Source organism: Sapajus apella, unplaced genomic scaffold, assembly GCF_009761245.1.
Source record: "Sapajus apella isolate SASKATOON/1434 unplaced genomic scaffold, GSC_monkey_1.0 scaffold96, whole genome shotgun sequence".
NCBI classification, from domain to species: domain Eukaryota; kingdom Metazoa; phylum Chordata; class Mammalia; order Primates; family Cebidae; genus Sapajus; species Sapajus apella.
In genome coordinates, this window is record NW_022437036.1 from 4219196 (window position 1) to 4232247 (window position 13052).

Consider the following 13052-nt stretch of genomic DNA (forward strand, 5'->3'; position numbering starts at 1 on the left):
TATGTGCTTCTGGTATTTTGTGCAAGAAATCTTTGTCTAACCCAAGACGGCAAAAAATGTTGTCCTGTGTTTTCTTCTAGAAGTATTATAGTTTTGGGATTTTACACTTGGGACTATTGTTCAATTTGAGTTAATTTTTGTATATAGTACAATGTGTGGATCAAAGTTCATTTATTTTGCACATGGATATTCCCTTTTTTAAGAACCATTTGTTGAAAGGCTATGTTTTTGTCCCAGAACTGTGCTTTAAACTTTGTCAGTAACCAAGTTTTCATTTATGTTTGAGTCTGGTTCAGAACTCTCTATCCTGTTCCCTTGGTCTGTTTGTCTAACTTGACTCCAGTACCACACTGTCTTGCTGTAGCTTTATAAAATTTGAAATCAGGTAATGTTTAGTGTCCCCAACTTTCTCCCTTTTTTCAAAATTGTTTTAACTAGTCTAGGTGCTTGGCATAGCCATATAAATGTCAGAATCAGCTTGTCAATTTGTACCAAAAAAGTGTGTGAAGATTTTGATTGAGACTGTGTTTAATCTACAGATCAATTTGGGGGGAGAATTTTAACCTTAGCAATATCAAGTCTTCAATACCATATCTTTATTCATTTACATCTGCTTTTATTTATTTTGGCAATGTCTTATAGCTTTCAGAATATAGGTCTTATATATATCTTGTCAAATTTATGTCTATGTATCACACTTTTATGCTACTGTAAGCAGCATTGTTTTATTTAAATTCCTGATAGTTTGTTGCAAGTACATAGAAATGTAATTGATTCTTGCTTGCTGATGGTGTATCCAGCAACCTTGCTCATTCATTAGTTTTAGGAGATTTTCAAGATTTGCTCAGATTTCCTGTGTAAGCTATCATATTATCTGGGAATAAAGGGAGTTTCACTTCTTCCTTTCCAATTTGAACATCCTTTATTCCTTTTTTTTTTTTTTTTCTCATTATTTTTCAGGCCAGAATCTCAAGCACACTGTTAAACAGAAGTGGTGAGAGCAGACATTCTTGTCTTGGTCCTGACCTTAGTGGGAGAATATTCAGTATTTCATAATTAAGTATGATATATGCGATAGTTAATTTCATAGATTCCCTTTATCAGGTTAAAGACATTCCCTTCTTATCCAAATTTGCTGAGAGATTTTTAATGAGTAACAGATGTCATGTTTTGTCAAATGCTTTTCTGTGCCTATTTGCTTTGTTTAGGTGAATTACATTAAGTTGATTTCTAAATGTTAAATTCTTGTATTTCTCAGATAAAGAGCATGCGGTCATGTTGCAGTCTCCTTTTTCTAAATCATTAGATATAATTGCCAAAGTTTTATTTAGAATCTTTGGGGTTTTTTTTCTTCTATTTTTTCACTACATTTTACCTATTTTGGATCATCTTTGTATCTTCTGTAACATTTTGCTCACCTTTATATCCTCTATAGTACCATTGCTACCTTTTGCTTATCTTTAACATCTTTGCTCATTTTTACATATTCCGTAACAGCACACAAAAGATGCAACAGATAAAGTATGCAAGCACTGGTAAAAATCATATTGGAAAGGATAAGTCAGATAAATGATCAGAGGAGTAATATACTGAGAGATAAGCTTTTTAAAATAATGCAAATACTTCTATATAAAATAGCCAAAATAAATAAATTGAAGACGAATCACAAAATAAAATTAATATTTTAGGTTTTAATATTTCTAATTTACTAGATATTAAGTTAGTCTAATAATTTCTGATCAGTAATCAATTTAGTGGTATTATATATTTAATCATAGTAAATTTCTTTAATAAAATATATTACAGTTGATAATTTATTAAATTTTATTTTATTGAACTTTTTTTCTGCCCTCACTGATTTGAGATCTGGTTGAATATATTTTTAGTTATAGGCTGTATAAATAATCTAACACATATTTTTTCCTAACAATATAATTAATTGATAACTTTTTGACTCTTTTATGTGAGATTTTACATAAACATTAGCCTCTCTCAAAGTTTTCTATTTAAGAGTTTAAAGCCAGTGAGGGTTCAAAACAAAGTAGAAGCATGCTTGTTTTGTGATCCTGGCACCATCAAAATTTAGCTTGTAGAATTCCAGTAAGGAGGTCACTTATCTCTATACAACAATGTCAGTAAGTATTAAGGTTAAAGGATTTTATTAGATTTACAATATTTTCCATTATGTTTTTAGTATTTGTCTTCAGTATTTTAGAAAATGTGAATATTTTTTATTATATATATTTAAGGTGGATAACATGTTATAGTGAAATGGTTACTATAATCAAGCAAATTAATGTATTCATTCATCTTTGTGTGTATGTGGCAAGAACACATAAAATCTCTTAGCAAATATCCCAAATATAATAGGTTGGTGCAACAGCCAATTAACATAATGCTGTATTGTATACAGTTTGTGTATTATACAGTACCATACTATTAATAGTCCTCATGTTCTGCATTCCATCTCTAGACTTACTCATCCTACATATCTGCAACTTTGTATCCTTTGATCTCCCTATTTCCACACCCCAACCCCACCTCCATGCTCTGGTGACCACTGTTCTGTTTTATTCTCTTATTTCTGTGGATTTGATTTTTAAGACTCCACATATAAGTGAGATCATGCAGTATTTTTCTTTCTGTCTGGCTTATTTCACTTAGCATAATGTCCTCTTGGTTCATCCATGTTATAGCAAATTTCAAGATAACCTGTTTTTAAGGCTGAATATATTTCTTGGTATATATACATGTACCACAATTTCTTTATCTGTTCATCTGTCTGTGAATACTTAGCTTGTTTCCATGTTTTGATTATTATAAATAGTACTGCAATGAATAGAGAACGCAGATATCTTTTTTCATTTTTATTTTTTTTTATTTTTTTTGACACAGAGTCTCACTCTGTCCCCTAGACTGGAGGGCAGTGGCATGATCTCAGCTCACTGCCACCTCTGCCTCCCAGGTTCAACCAATCCTCCTGTCTCAGCCTCCCAAGTAGCTGGGACTACAGGCACATGCCACCACACCCAGCTAACTTCTGTGTTTTTAGTAGAGACGGGGTTTCACTATATTGGTCAGGCTGGTCTCAAACTCCTAACTTCAGGTGACCCACCTGGCTTGGCCTCCGAAAGTGCTGGGATTACAGTTGTGAGCCACTGCTTCTGGCCCTAGGAGTGCAATTATCTTTATGGGTGGTAATTTAATTTCTTTTGGATATATTTTTATTCAGTTTACATTAAGGAGAATGTTACAAATGTCAGATTTACATTAGCAGAAGCACAACTAGAAAAATATATAAAGCAATTTAATTGCACATTATTTGTTTGCCATGTAAGGCAATGTACGAGTTTTTTTGTTGAGGTAAAATATACATATAAAAGTTACTATCTTTATCATTTTTAAGTGTACATTTCACTGGTAATATATTTATATTCTTTCTTTTTAATCCCTTAATTTCCCCCTACTCCTTCCTACTCTTCCTGGCCTCTGGTAATCACTGTTCTACTCTCTATCTCCATGTGATCCACTTTTTTAGCTCCCACTTGTGAGTGAGAACATATGATATTTGTCTTTCTGTATTTGGCTTATTTCACTTTAGTTTGGTCTCCAGTTACAACCATGTAGCTACAAGTGACAGGATTTCATTCTTTTTTATTGCTGAATAATATTCCATTATATATACACATATACCACATTTTATGCATTTATCTATTGATGGACAATTAGGTTTCAGTAATGCTACAGTAAATGTGGGTGTGCAGATGCCTCTTTGGCATATTGATTTCCTTTCTTTTGGATATAAGACCAGTAACTTGCTGGATCATATTGTAGTTCTATTTTTAGTTTTGAGGAAGCTTCACATTATTATTCACGGTGGTTGTACCACTATTTGCATTCCCAACAACAGTGTATGAGACCCACATCCTCACTGGCATCTGTTATTGTCTGTCTTTTTCGTACAAGCCATTTTAACTCAGGCCGACATCTCATTGTAGTTCTGATTTGCATTTACCTGATGATTAATGCTGTTGAGCATTTTTTCATACACCTGTTAGCCATTTAATGATTTCCTATAACCCTCTTTCGTATTTAGGAAAAAGTTCAGAAAAAAAGCTACAGAAAACTGAAGACTACTTTTGTTAATGTTACTTCTGAATGTCCATTGTAAGTATTTTTTGTAAATATTTTTCATTTTCTTTATATTTGAAGAGGCTACATGCATTTATTTTAAGTGGAGCTAATATTTCTTTTCATTTTCACAGGAATGATGTTTACAATTTTAATTTGAATGGAGCTGATGACCCTGTCATAAAACTTGGAGTAAGCTAAAAATCAATAGATACTTTGTATTTACTCAGAAGTTACATTTTATTTACCGTGCAGCTATTAGATAGTATGTTTTTAATGTGTGTCTCCTTATATACTTTAAAATTTTTAAGAAATGTGTGATAACATTTTGGATAACCAGCCTACGTATACTTAGGTGGCTTTTTTTTTTCAATTTTTTTTTTTTTTTGGAATAAGGTAGAAAAAAAACAAGCAATCGTGGGATAGAAGGATTTCACTACCAAGAAAATCACCTTTCTTATTGATGGAAAAATACTGTTATTTATTTTTTTTGTACTCTATTGTATTAGTTTTCTTTTTAAATACAAATGTTAAAGTTAATTTTATGTCAAATCTTATAATTTTGTGAAGCGAAACTAGATTTTATGTTTATTTTAATTTTTATCTTATTTTGACACTGACAACTCTTTTTTTAATGTTTATTTACAATATAGATCCAAGAATTTCAAGCTACAGCTAAAGAAGCCTGTGCGGATAAGTCAGTAAGATTGTAGGTGTTTTTATTAGGTTAAAATATTCCAATCTCCTTTTTTTTTTCTCTTAAATACCTCCTTCCAGTCTTAAGAGTTTTTTTTTTTAATAAATTAGAAGAGTTAATAAAAATGCTAGTCATGATTACTCCCGTTATGATTCTATTACTTTAGCATTTATTCTTTAAATTAACATGCAAATTATCTTCACTTTGAATATTAGTTGTATATCCTAGATCATAAACCTGAAAAGACTTAGTAGTTCTTTGATCCAACATAGTTATTTTATAACTGAGGTCAGAGAGGATAAGTGGCTTGGCCAGAGTAATATAGCTAATTAGTGAAAGTCTTAAGACTGAAAACTCAAGTCTGATTGTCCGTCCTTAAGAAAACAAGTATGGAGAGTTTTTTGTTTTTGTTTCTGTTTTTTTGAGATGGAGTCTCGAGCACTGTCACCCAGGCTGGAGTGCAGTGGCGCTATCTCAGCTCACTGCAACCTCTGCCTCCCAGGTTCAAGTGATTTTCCTGTCTCAGCCTCCCGAGTAGCTGGGACTACAGGCATGTACCATCACACCCAGCTAATTTTTTGTATTTTTAGTAGAGATGGGGTTTCACCTTGTTAACCAGGATGGTCTCGATCTCCTGACCTCATGATCCGCCTGCCTCAGTCTACCAAAGGGTAATTTTAAATTAATACTTATTTTTGTTTAAGGGTAGGTCTAAGGAATCATGATGAACTTGAATCTTCTGTCAAAACAAAAGATAAAAAAGTAAGTTATAATACCTCAGTGTGTCTATTAGAAATAGCATTTCTCTTAATTTTTAATGTTAAAGATTATCAAAAACAAAAAAAATTTGATTTTTTATTTATGCAATTATCCACATTCCTATTAAGAATTTTCTTTTGGTCTTTCAGCTATTTGTAATTATCTAAGAAATGACAACTTTAGTTATTTTTTTGATATATTAGGTTATATATGATATATATATGGAAGTAAGTTGTTATGATTTAACTTTGATTTAACAACATCAACACCAAAATACAAATATCAGTATCTAATCTGGATTTCCAAGTGACTTTCTTGGATAGGTTATTAATGCCTTCTTAAATTAGAATGTCAAAAAATGACAAGTTTTCCTGTTATGGGTTTTTTTTTGTTTTTTTTATTTTTATTTTTTGGTTTAACTTACCTTGCATGACATATAATGAGATGTATTATTTCTTCATGTATTTCAAACATTTTTTTACAGATTATAACAAATCACAAAAAGAAAAATCTGTTTAGTGATACTGAAACAGAGTTCAGATGTGATGACAGCAAGACTGATATTAGCTGGCTAACAGAACCGAAATCAAAACCACAGCTAATAGACTATAGCAGAAATAAAAATGTGAAGAATCATAAAAGTGGAAAATCAAGTAAGAAATTATCTTTTAGAGAAATGTTACAAATGATTTTACCATTTATTTTAATTATATAAAATGCTGTATTGGTTATAAGCTTATTTTCATATTTAGACTATTCATTACTATATACTTTTATGGATAGGACAAAACACTATAGTTTTTATGTTTTTGTTTTATTATTTTGGTAATATGGCTATATTTAAATTTTATTTTTAATAAGACCTTAGGGACACAAATTATGATTTATCATAATCCTTGCCTCATGACTCTTGTCTACTCATGGCCTAGCATTAACCAGTTATTTAATTATTGTGAATAATGTACTAAGAACTCATGAACCCAACACCTTTAAGACCAAGGCTTGGACTTTGACATTAAGCTATATATACATTTATTTACATTTGTGTCTATAAAAAATATATATAGCTTATATTTATGTGTGTGTGTGTGTGTGTGTGTGTGTGTGTGTGTGTGTATTTTACTACTCAATATCCCATCTTCTTGCTGCACCCAACACATATACTTTTTTAGGAATTTATATAGATGCACAAAAATGTATCAAAAGGAAACAATCTTCTTGTAGATTTTTTTTTTGGCCTAAGTTTTCCACAAAGTATTTTCCTTTGCTTTCTCTTTGTGATAGTGAATCTCTTGAAGTAGTTGGTAAAGTTTGAGGCATAAGTTTTGGCTAGAGAGAATTACCATTTTCATAGCTGAACATCAGTTTCCAAGTTTGCTAAAACACAAAGATTTTATATGTTGCATTTTTAAAAGAAGACTTAACTCTGTGCTTGTGAATTAAATGTATAGTAAGGGAATCAGCTTTTATTTTTTTTTCAAGATAAAAATAGCTAGTAGTGACCTAAAAATAGAAGTGAATTTTGGCATGTGTTTAGAAATGAAGTTGAGTCTTGAAATTTAGGTGAGAGGTCGACCAGAAACATCAGGAAGTAAAGCAGCAGGATTATCATATACAAAAGGGAGGGGAGTATAGAATAGCATAGTATATTCAGGCAATGCAGTATTGAGGTAGTTGGCACATAGATCCTATCTGTAGAGAAATGGCCCAAGGTGAGGCTAGATTGCTAGGTTTGAACCTTGAAGCAGTGTGTTATAAACCAAAGATTAATAAGATTTACATGCCCTCAGGGAGCTTACAGTCTAGTGGGAAGATGTACAAATAAAAACATTTATAACATTAAGTAGAAGATTAGAGATCGCAGGAAGACATTTTAGGCTGGAATATGGTCATCACTAAATATTTATAAAATTGAACTTCTGAAATTGAAATTTTGCATGAATTCTTTTGTTTACATTATTGAGTAACTACAAGTTAATATATATGAGTTGATTTATTGCCAAGATTAGAGGATCTTTCTTCCAAAACAGCTTTGCTTCCTTGACATGGATAATCTCATTTCTTAGGTTTCAGAGACTATTTGGAAAGATGACATTATACTTGAAAGGCAAAAAAGGGAAGTGGGACGAAAGCTGCTATCAATAATATGGATAAATCTTATTAACATAGTGATGTATGGAAAACAAATTATAGGATATTATACAGGACATGATATTATTTTATAAAGCTCATTGTATTGTTTAAAGATACATATCTGTGTAATAAAACTTGTTTTTAAAACAAATGACCCACAGATTTCAGGACAGTAAGTACCTTTTAGCAGAAGAGACACAGAGGATGGTATAAGAGAGCATGCATAAGTAGATTCAGCATTATCCACAATCTGGTTCTTAAATTGAGTGGTAGATTTATAGGTGTTTAACTTAATAGGTGTTTAACTTTATAACTTATGTTGACATATTCTCTTTATGTTTAAAAAGTTGTATAAAATAAAGAAGGGGAAGGAAAACTGGCAATTCATATCATACCAAACACTATACAGTAAAAGTTATCAATTCTTGAAAATTACATTTTTGATTGAGTTTAAAGATGGTTCCAATCAGAGATGTGGTTCATTTGGGCTACTACGAAGTTCTGGGAAAAGAAAAGCTTCCAAAGTGTGTGTCATTGTGAGGCCAAATTCTTCAGCAGAAGAGGTGAGGGGAAGATTAGGTATCAGGAGGGCCAGTATCAGGTGGCCTGAAGCCACATGGACATTAGCTTATTAAATGCTAACAAATGCTTTAAAAACTTACTGTTTTTATTATTTTAATTTAGGGTGGGCGCAGTGGCTCATACCTGTAATCCCAACATGAGACCATTCTGGCCAACATGGGAAACCAGTCTCTACTAAAAATACAAAATTAGCTGGGCATGGTGGCATGCTCCTGTAGTCCCAGCTGCTTGGGAAGCTGAGGCAGGAGAATTGCTTGAACCCAGGAGGTGGAGGTTGCAATGAGCTGAGATCGTGCCACTGCACTTCAGCCTGGAGACAGAGTGAGACTCCATCTCAAAAAAAAATAAAAATAAAAATAAAAAAATGCAGAAATGATGTTCTAATACATTAAATGCCCATTCTTATTTATTGTGAAAATGTGACCTTATTTTCCTGAATTGCAGGATCATCTTTGGAAAAGGGACAACCAAGATCTAAAATGGTAAGCCAAGAAGTTTATGCTCAAGCATCCCTTTAAAATTATTTTTCCATGTAATATAAAAATAATTCATCATCATATAATTTTATCCTTGTTAACAGTTATGTATTTTATGTACTTGTTCCTGCTTTTGCACACTTTCTCCTAATTTGTTTTTTTTTTTAAATCACATTGGCCTTTATTTGAATTCATTTTATTCTGTGCTTTTAGATATTTTTTAAATCTCTTTTACTTCAGTTAGATAATATATATCAGGCTTCCCAGGGATTTAATGGTAGGGATAAAGAGGTAGTAAAGAAGATAACTAGAATGGGAAGATAAAATCCATTAATTTAAACTATGTTAGTCAAGAATCATTTCTACAAATATTTTATGCAGAGTTTGTCACAATGCCAATTTTATGGCAAATTGCTTATATTTCTTGTACCTCAAATATTGCCCTAATAATATTCAGGAATTTTTCTCTTAAAGACACCCAGTAAAAATATCACCAAAAAAATGGACAAGACAGTTCCAGATAGAAGAATAAGACTTCCACGAAGAGCAACAAAAGCAAAAAAAAATTATAAAGATCTCTCAAATTCAGAATCAGAGTGTGAAGAAGAATTGTCACATTCATTTAAAGAGAACTTGCTAGTAAAGGTAAATAGATTCAGTTCTGATTAATAGTTTCTAAAAGCCTCTTCAAATACTAAATACATATTTTTGTAAAAAATGTCGGATTTATACTTGAGTGAACTTTCTATACAACAAAACTTAATAATTCTAGAAATTTGCCCTTAGGCAATATAATGCTAAATTTTATAATAAGTTGGCATGTGTGTTATAAAACAGATGTCAGAATCTAGTGACATTTTAACTTTATGATAGTATGTTTGAAATGATGAAGTACTTAATCTTCTAAAATTAGGCTTTAATAAAGTATAGCATGGAGAAGCTCTATAGCTGTTGAATGAAAGCAAAATTTGGTGTCTGAAGTCCTTTCCACACACTAGCCCACCTGTCCCCATCCCTGACATCTTCCTATGTCTCACAATGTCCAGACACATTCCCAGTCACCTGTTCTTGAAGGCAAAGTTAAGTATTTATTCATTTGTCTGGCAATCCATCATCTGTAGAAGTAATGAGATGTCAATATATAATTATTCTTCTTTACTTGAATATTCAATAGTTTTATAACTATGGAAAATATATATATATATATGTGTGTGTATATATATATATATACTTAATATATATATTACTATATATAGTAATCACTGTAAATATACACATATATATGTATATTTATATATATATGTAGTGCTTACAATGTGCCAACTCCTGTATTAAGCACTTTACATATTTAACTTCTTAAAATATCATAAATACTATAGGTAATTAGCACTATTATTGTCATCCCATTTTACAACTGAGAAAATTGAGGCTCGAAGAGAAGGAATTTGCCCAAGGTCACACAACTAGAAAGTGGTAGAGCTAGGATTTGAAACCAGAGTCTGGCACTGAAGATAGGTTTCTGACCATTACAGTGTGCTGATTTGAAGTCATAAACTTTCATCTCTTCTTGTTTGCAATCTTACCTCTTACCTAGAAGACTTTAGAGACTTCATAACTTAATGTCTACATTTTCTACCTTTTTGTTTTTTTGAGGTGAGGGAGAGAAGTCTCGCTCTGTTGCCAGGCTGGAGTGCAGTGACGCGATCTTGGCTCACTGCAACTTCTGCCTCCCAGGTTCAGGCAATTCTTCTGCCTCAGCCTCCCAAGTAGCTGGGACTACAGGTGTGTGCCACCACCCAGCTAATTTTTGTATTTTCAGTAGAGACAGGGTTTCATCATGTTGGATAGGATGATCTCGTGGTCTCGATCTCTTGGCCTCATGATCTGCCCAACTCGGCCTCCTAATGTGCTGAGATTACAGGCGTGAGCTACCACCCCCAGCTTTCTATCACTTCTTCCCCCCCTCCTTTTTTTTTTTTTTTTTTTTGAGATGGAGTTTTGCTCTTGATGCCCATGCTGGAGTACAATGGTGCAATCTCAGCTCACAGCAACCTCCGGCTCCCAGGTTCCTCCTGCCTCAGCCTCCCAAGTATCTGGGATTACAGGCATCTGCCACCACACCTGCCTAATTTTGTATTTTTAGTAGAGATGGGGCTTCTTTATGTTGGTCAGGCTGATCTCAAACTTGCGACATCAGGTGACCTGCCCACCTCAGCCTCCCAAAGTACTGGGATTACAGGCATGAGCCACCACACCTGGCCTTCTATCACTTCTTAAAGGATGTTTACCATACAAATAGTCATATGCCTTCCCAGGCCATCTCTCATCCTATCCCTCTTCAAGGGAAAACGCTGAAAATATCTCTGTTATCAGACATTCAAAGCATCAAAATGCCTTTCCAAGTTTTTTTCTACCCTTTTCCAGTGTATGCCCGGAACTATGTAACGGTTAAATAGTATAACCCGTGACTCTCAATAAGACCTGTGCTTCTCAACTCCCTTTGTTCTTGCGAAGTCTTCTCTGTTCCCAGTATGTCTTCCCCTTTCCACCTCCTTTCACAAACTCCTTAGTATCTCAAATACTATGAAATTTAGGAATTCTTTCTAATTTCCCTAAGCTGGAGATATAATCTTCTTTGAACCCTCAAAGAAGGTTATTTGTTTCTCTTAAGATGTTTATTATAGTAAATGTATTATATTTTCCTGTGAATTTGTCTTATGCCTTCTAGTGTATTAGAAAGTCTTTCACTACTCATGTCTAAGGCCTTGTTATGCTTGTATGTGGTAATATACAACATTTAACAAATATTTTAATATAATTTGTTTTATGTGTCCAAGTGTAAATATTTGTACTTGAGTATAATTTGAAAGTTATTGATACATTTAGGAGGAGAATATCCATTCCAGAATCAAAACTTTAAAGCTACCAAAGAAACAACAGAAAGTCTTCTGTGCAGCAACAGAAAAGGAATTATCAAAACAATGGAAAAACTCAAGTCTACTAAAGGATACTATACAAGATAATTGCCTTGACTTATCTCCTGTATCTTTATCTGGCAGTTCATCATCTATAGAAGTAATGAGATGTCAGTATAACTTCATTTTTTCTTTACTTAAATATTTAATAGTTCTCTACTATAACTCTAATTGTGGGAAAATACACTTTTAAGACTGATCTTGAGGGGTATATTCATGACTATAGTAGTTAAAACTTAACTGTGAAACTAGTTAATGCTAGTAACTTGACTTTTGCTAACACCGGAACAATGTTACTAGGATACTGAAGTTTTTCGTGTTAGAAAGATAAAGATCAAATGCTTTAATATGGAAAATATTTAATATATATTCACAAATTATAATGTGAAAGCTTAAATAAGTACTTAATTTTTAAGGTACCTTTTTTAGCTCAATATATATTTAATAAGAATTACAGAGAATTCTATTTTTCCTATTTACATTTCATTGACAAAAGTCGCAGGAATATCTTGCTCATTCTGTGGACCCACATTAATTCTGTGGATGAATACCATATACAATTGAGGTTTTGCTTTTATTTTTAAATAATTGGTGAAGAAAAATTCTTATTTTTTGGAGTTCTGGTATATGTGTATGCCTTTCTAGTACAGAAAGTATAAGTATGCCCCTTTTATACCATTTTCATTTCCTTGTAAGGATATTTTAAAGCATTGCTAAAGGCTAAGCACATACTCAGATCAGCCTGACCAACATGGAGAAACCCCATCTCGACTAAAAATACAAAATTAGCTGGGCATGGTGGCGGATACCTTTAATCCCAGCTACTTGGGAGACTGAGGCAGGAAAATCGCTTGAACTCAGGAGCCGGAGGTTGCTGTGAGCTGAGCCATTGCACTCTAGCCTGGGCAACAAAAGTGAAACTCCATGTCAAAAAGCATTTCAGTTAACATGCAAGACTTAGTATGCTTCTACTTCCTCTAAAGTAGCTATTGTCTTCTCAGTACTCAGGATCACTATGAAATTTCAGATAAGCACTTACTCAGAAGACAGATGTATATGCCCTGATTTGATCTGAAAATTGTTTGAGGATTTATTCAGATTTATTCCAGTAATAAATTTTCTAATTTTTTTTTTTTTTTTTTTTGAGACGGAGTTTCACTCATGTTACCCAGGCTAGAGTGCAATGGTGTGATCTCGGCTCACCGCAACCTCTGCCTCCTGGGTTCAGGCAATTCTCCTGCCTCAGCCTCCTGAGTAGCTGGGATTACAGGCACGCACCACCATGCCCAGCTAATTTTT

The 13052-nt window shown here is 32.9% G+C and overlaps 1 protein-coding gene across 1 annotated transcript in view; it reads left to right on the top strand.

Moving 5' to 3' along the window:
• Nucleotides 1–13052, top strand: part of SYCP2 (synaptonemal complex protein 2) — an 88755-nt gene that overhangs the window by 64581 nt on the left and 11122 nt on the right. The window contains exons 28-35 of the mRNA XM_032257046.1: nucleotides 4097–4167; nucleotides 4266–4323; nucleotides 4785–4840; nucleotides 5533–5590; nucleotides 6072–6240; nucleotides 8747–8784; nucleotides 9253–9423; nucleotides 11665–11863. Of these exons, the coding sequence (XP_032112937.1) occupies nucleotides 4097–4167; nucleotides 4266–4323; nucleotides 4785–4840; nucleotides 5533–5590; nucleotides 6072–6240; nucleotides 8747–8784; nucleotides 9253–9423; nucleotides 11665–11863 (820 nt within the window). The remainder of the gene's footprint in view (nucleotides 1–4096; nucleotides 4168–4265; nucleotides 4324–4784; nucleotides 4841–5532; nucleotides 5591–6071; nucleotides 6241–8746; nucleotides 8785–9252; nucleotides 9424–11664; nucleotides 11864–13052) is intronic.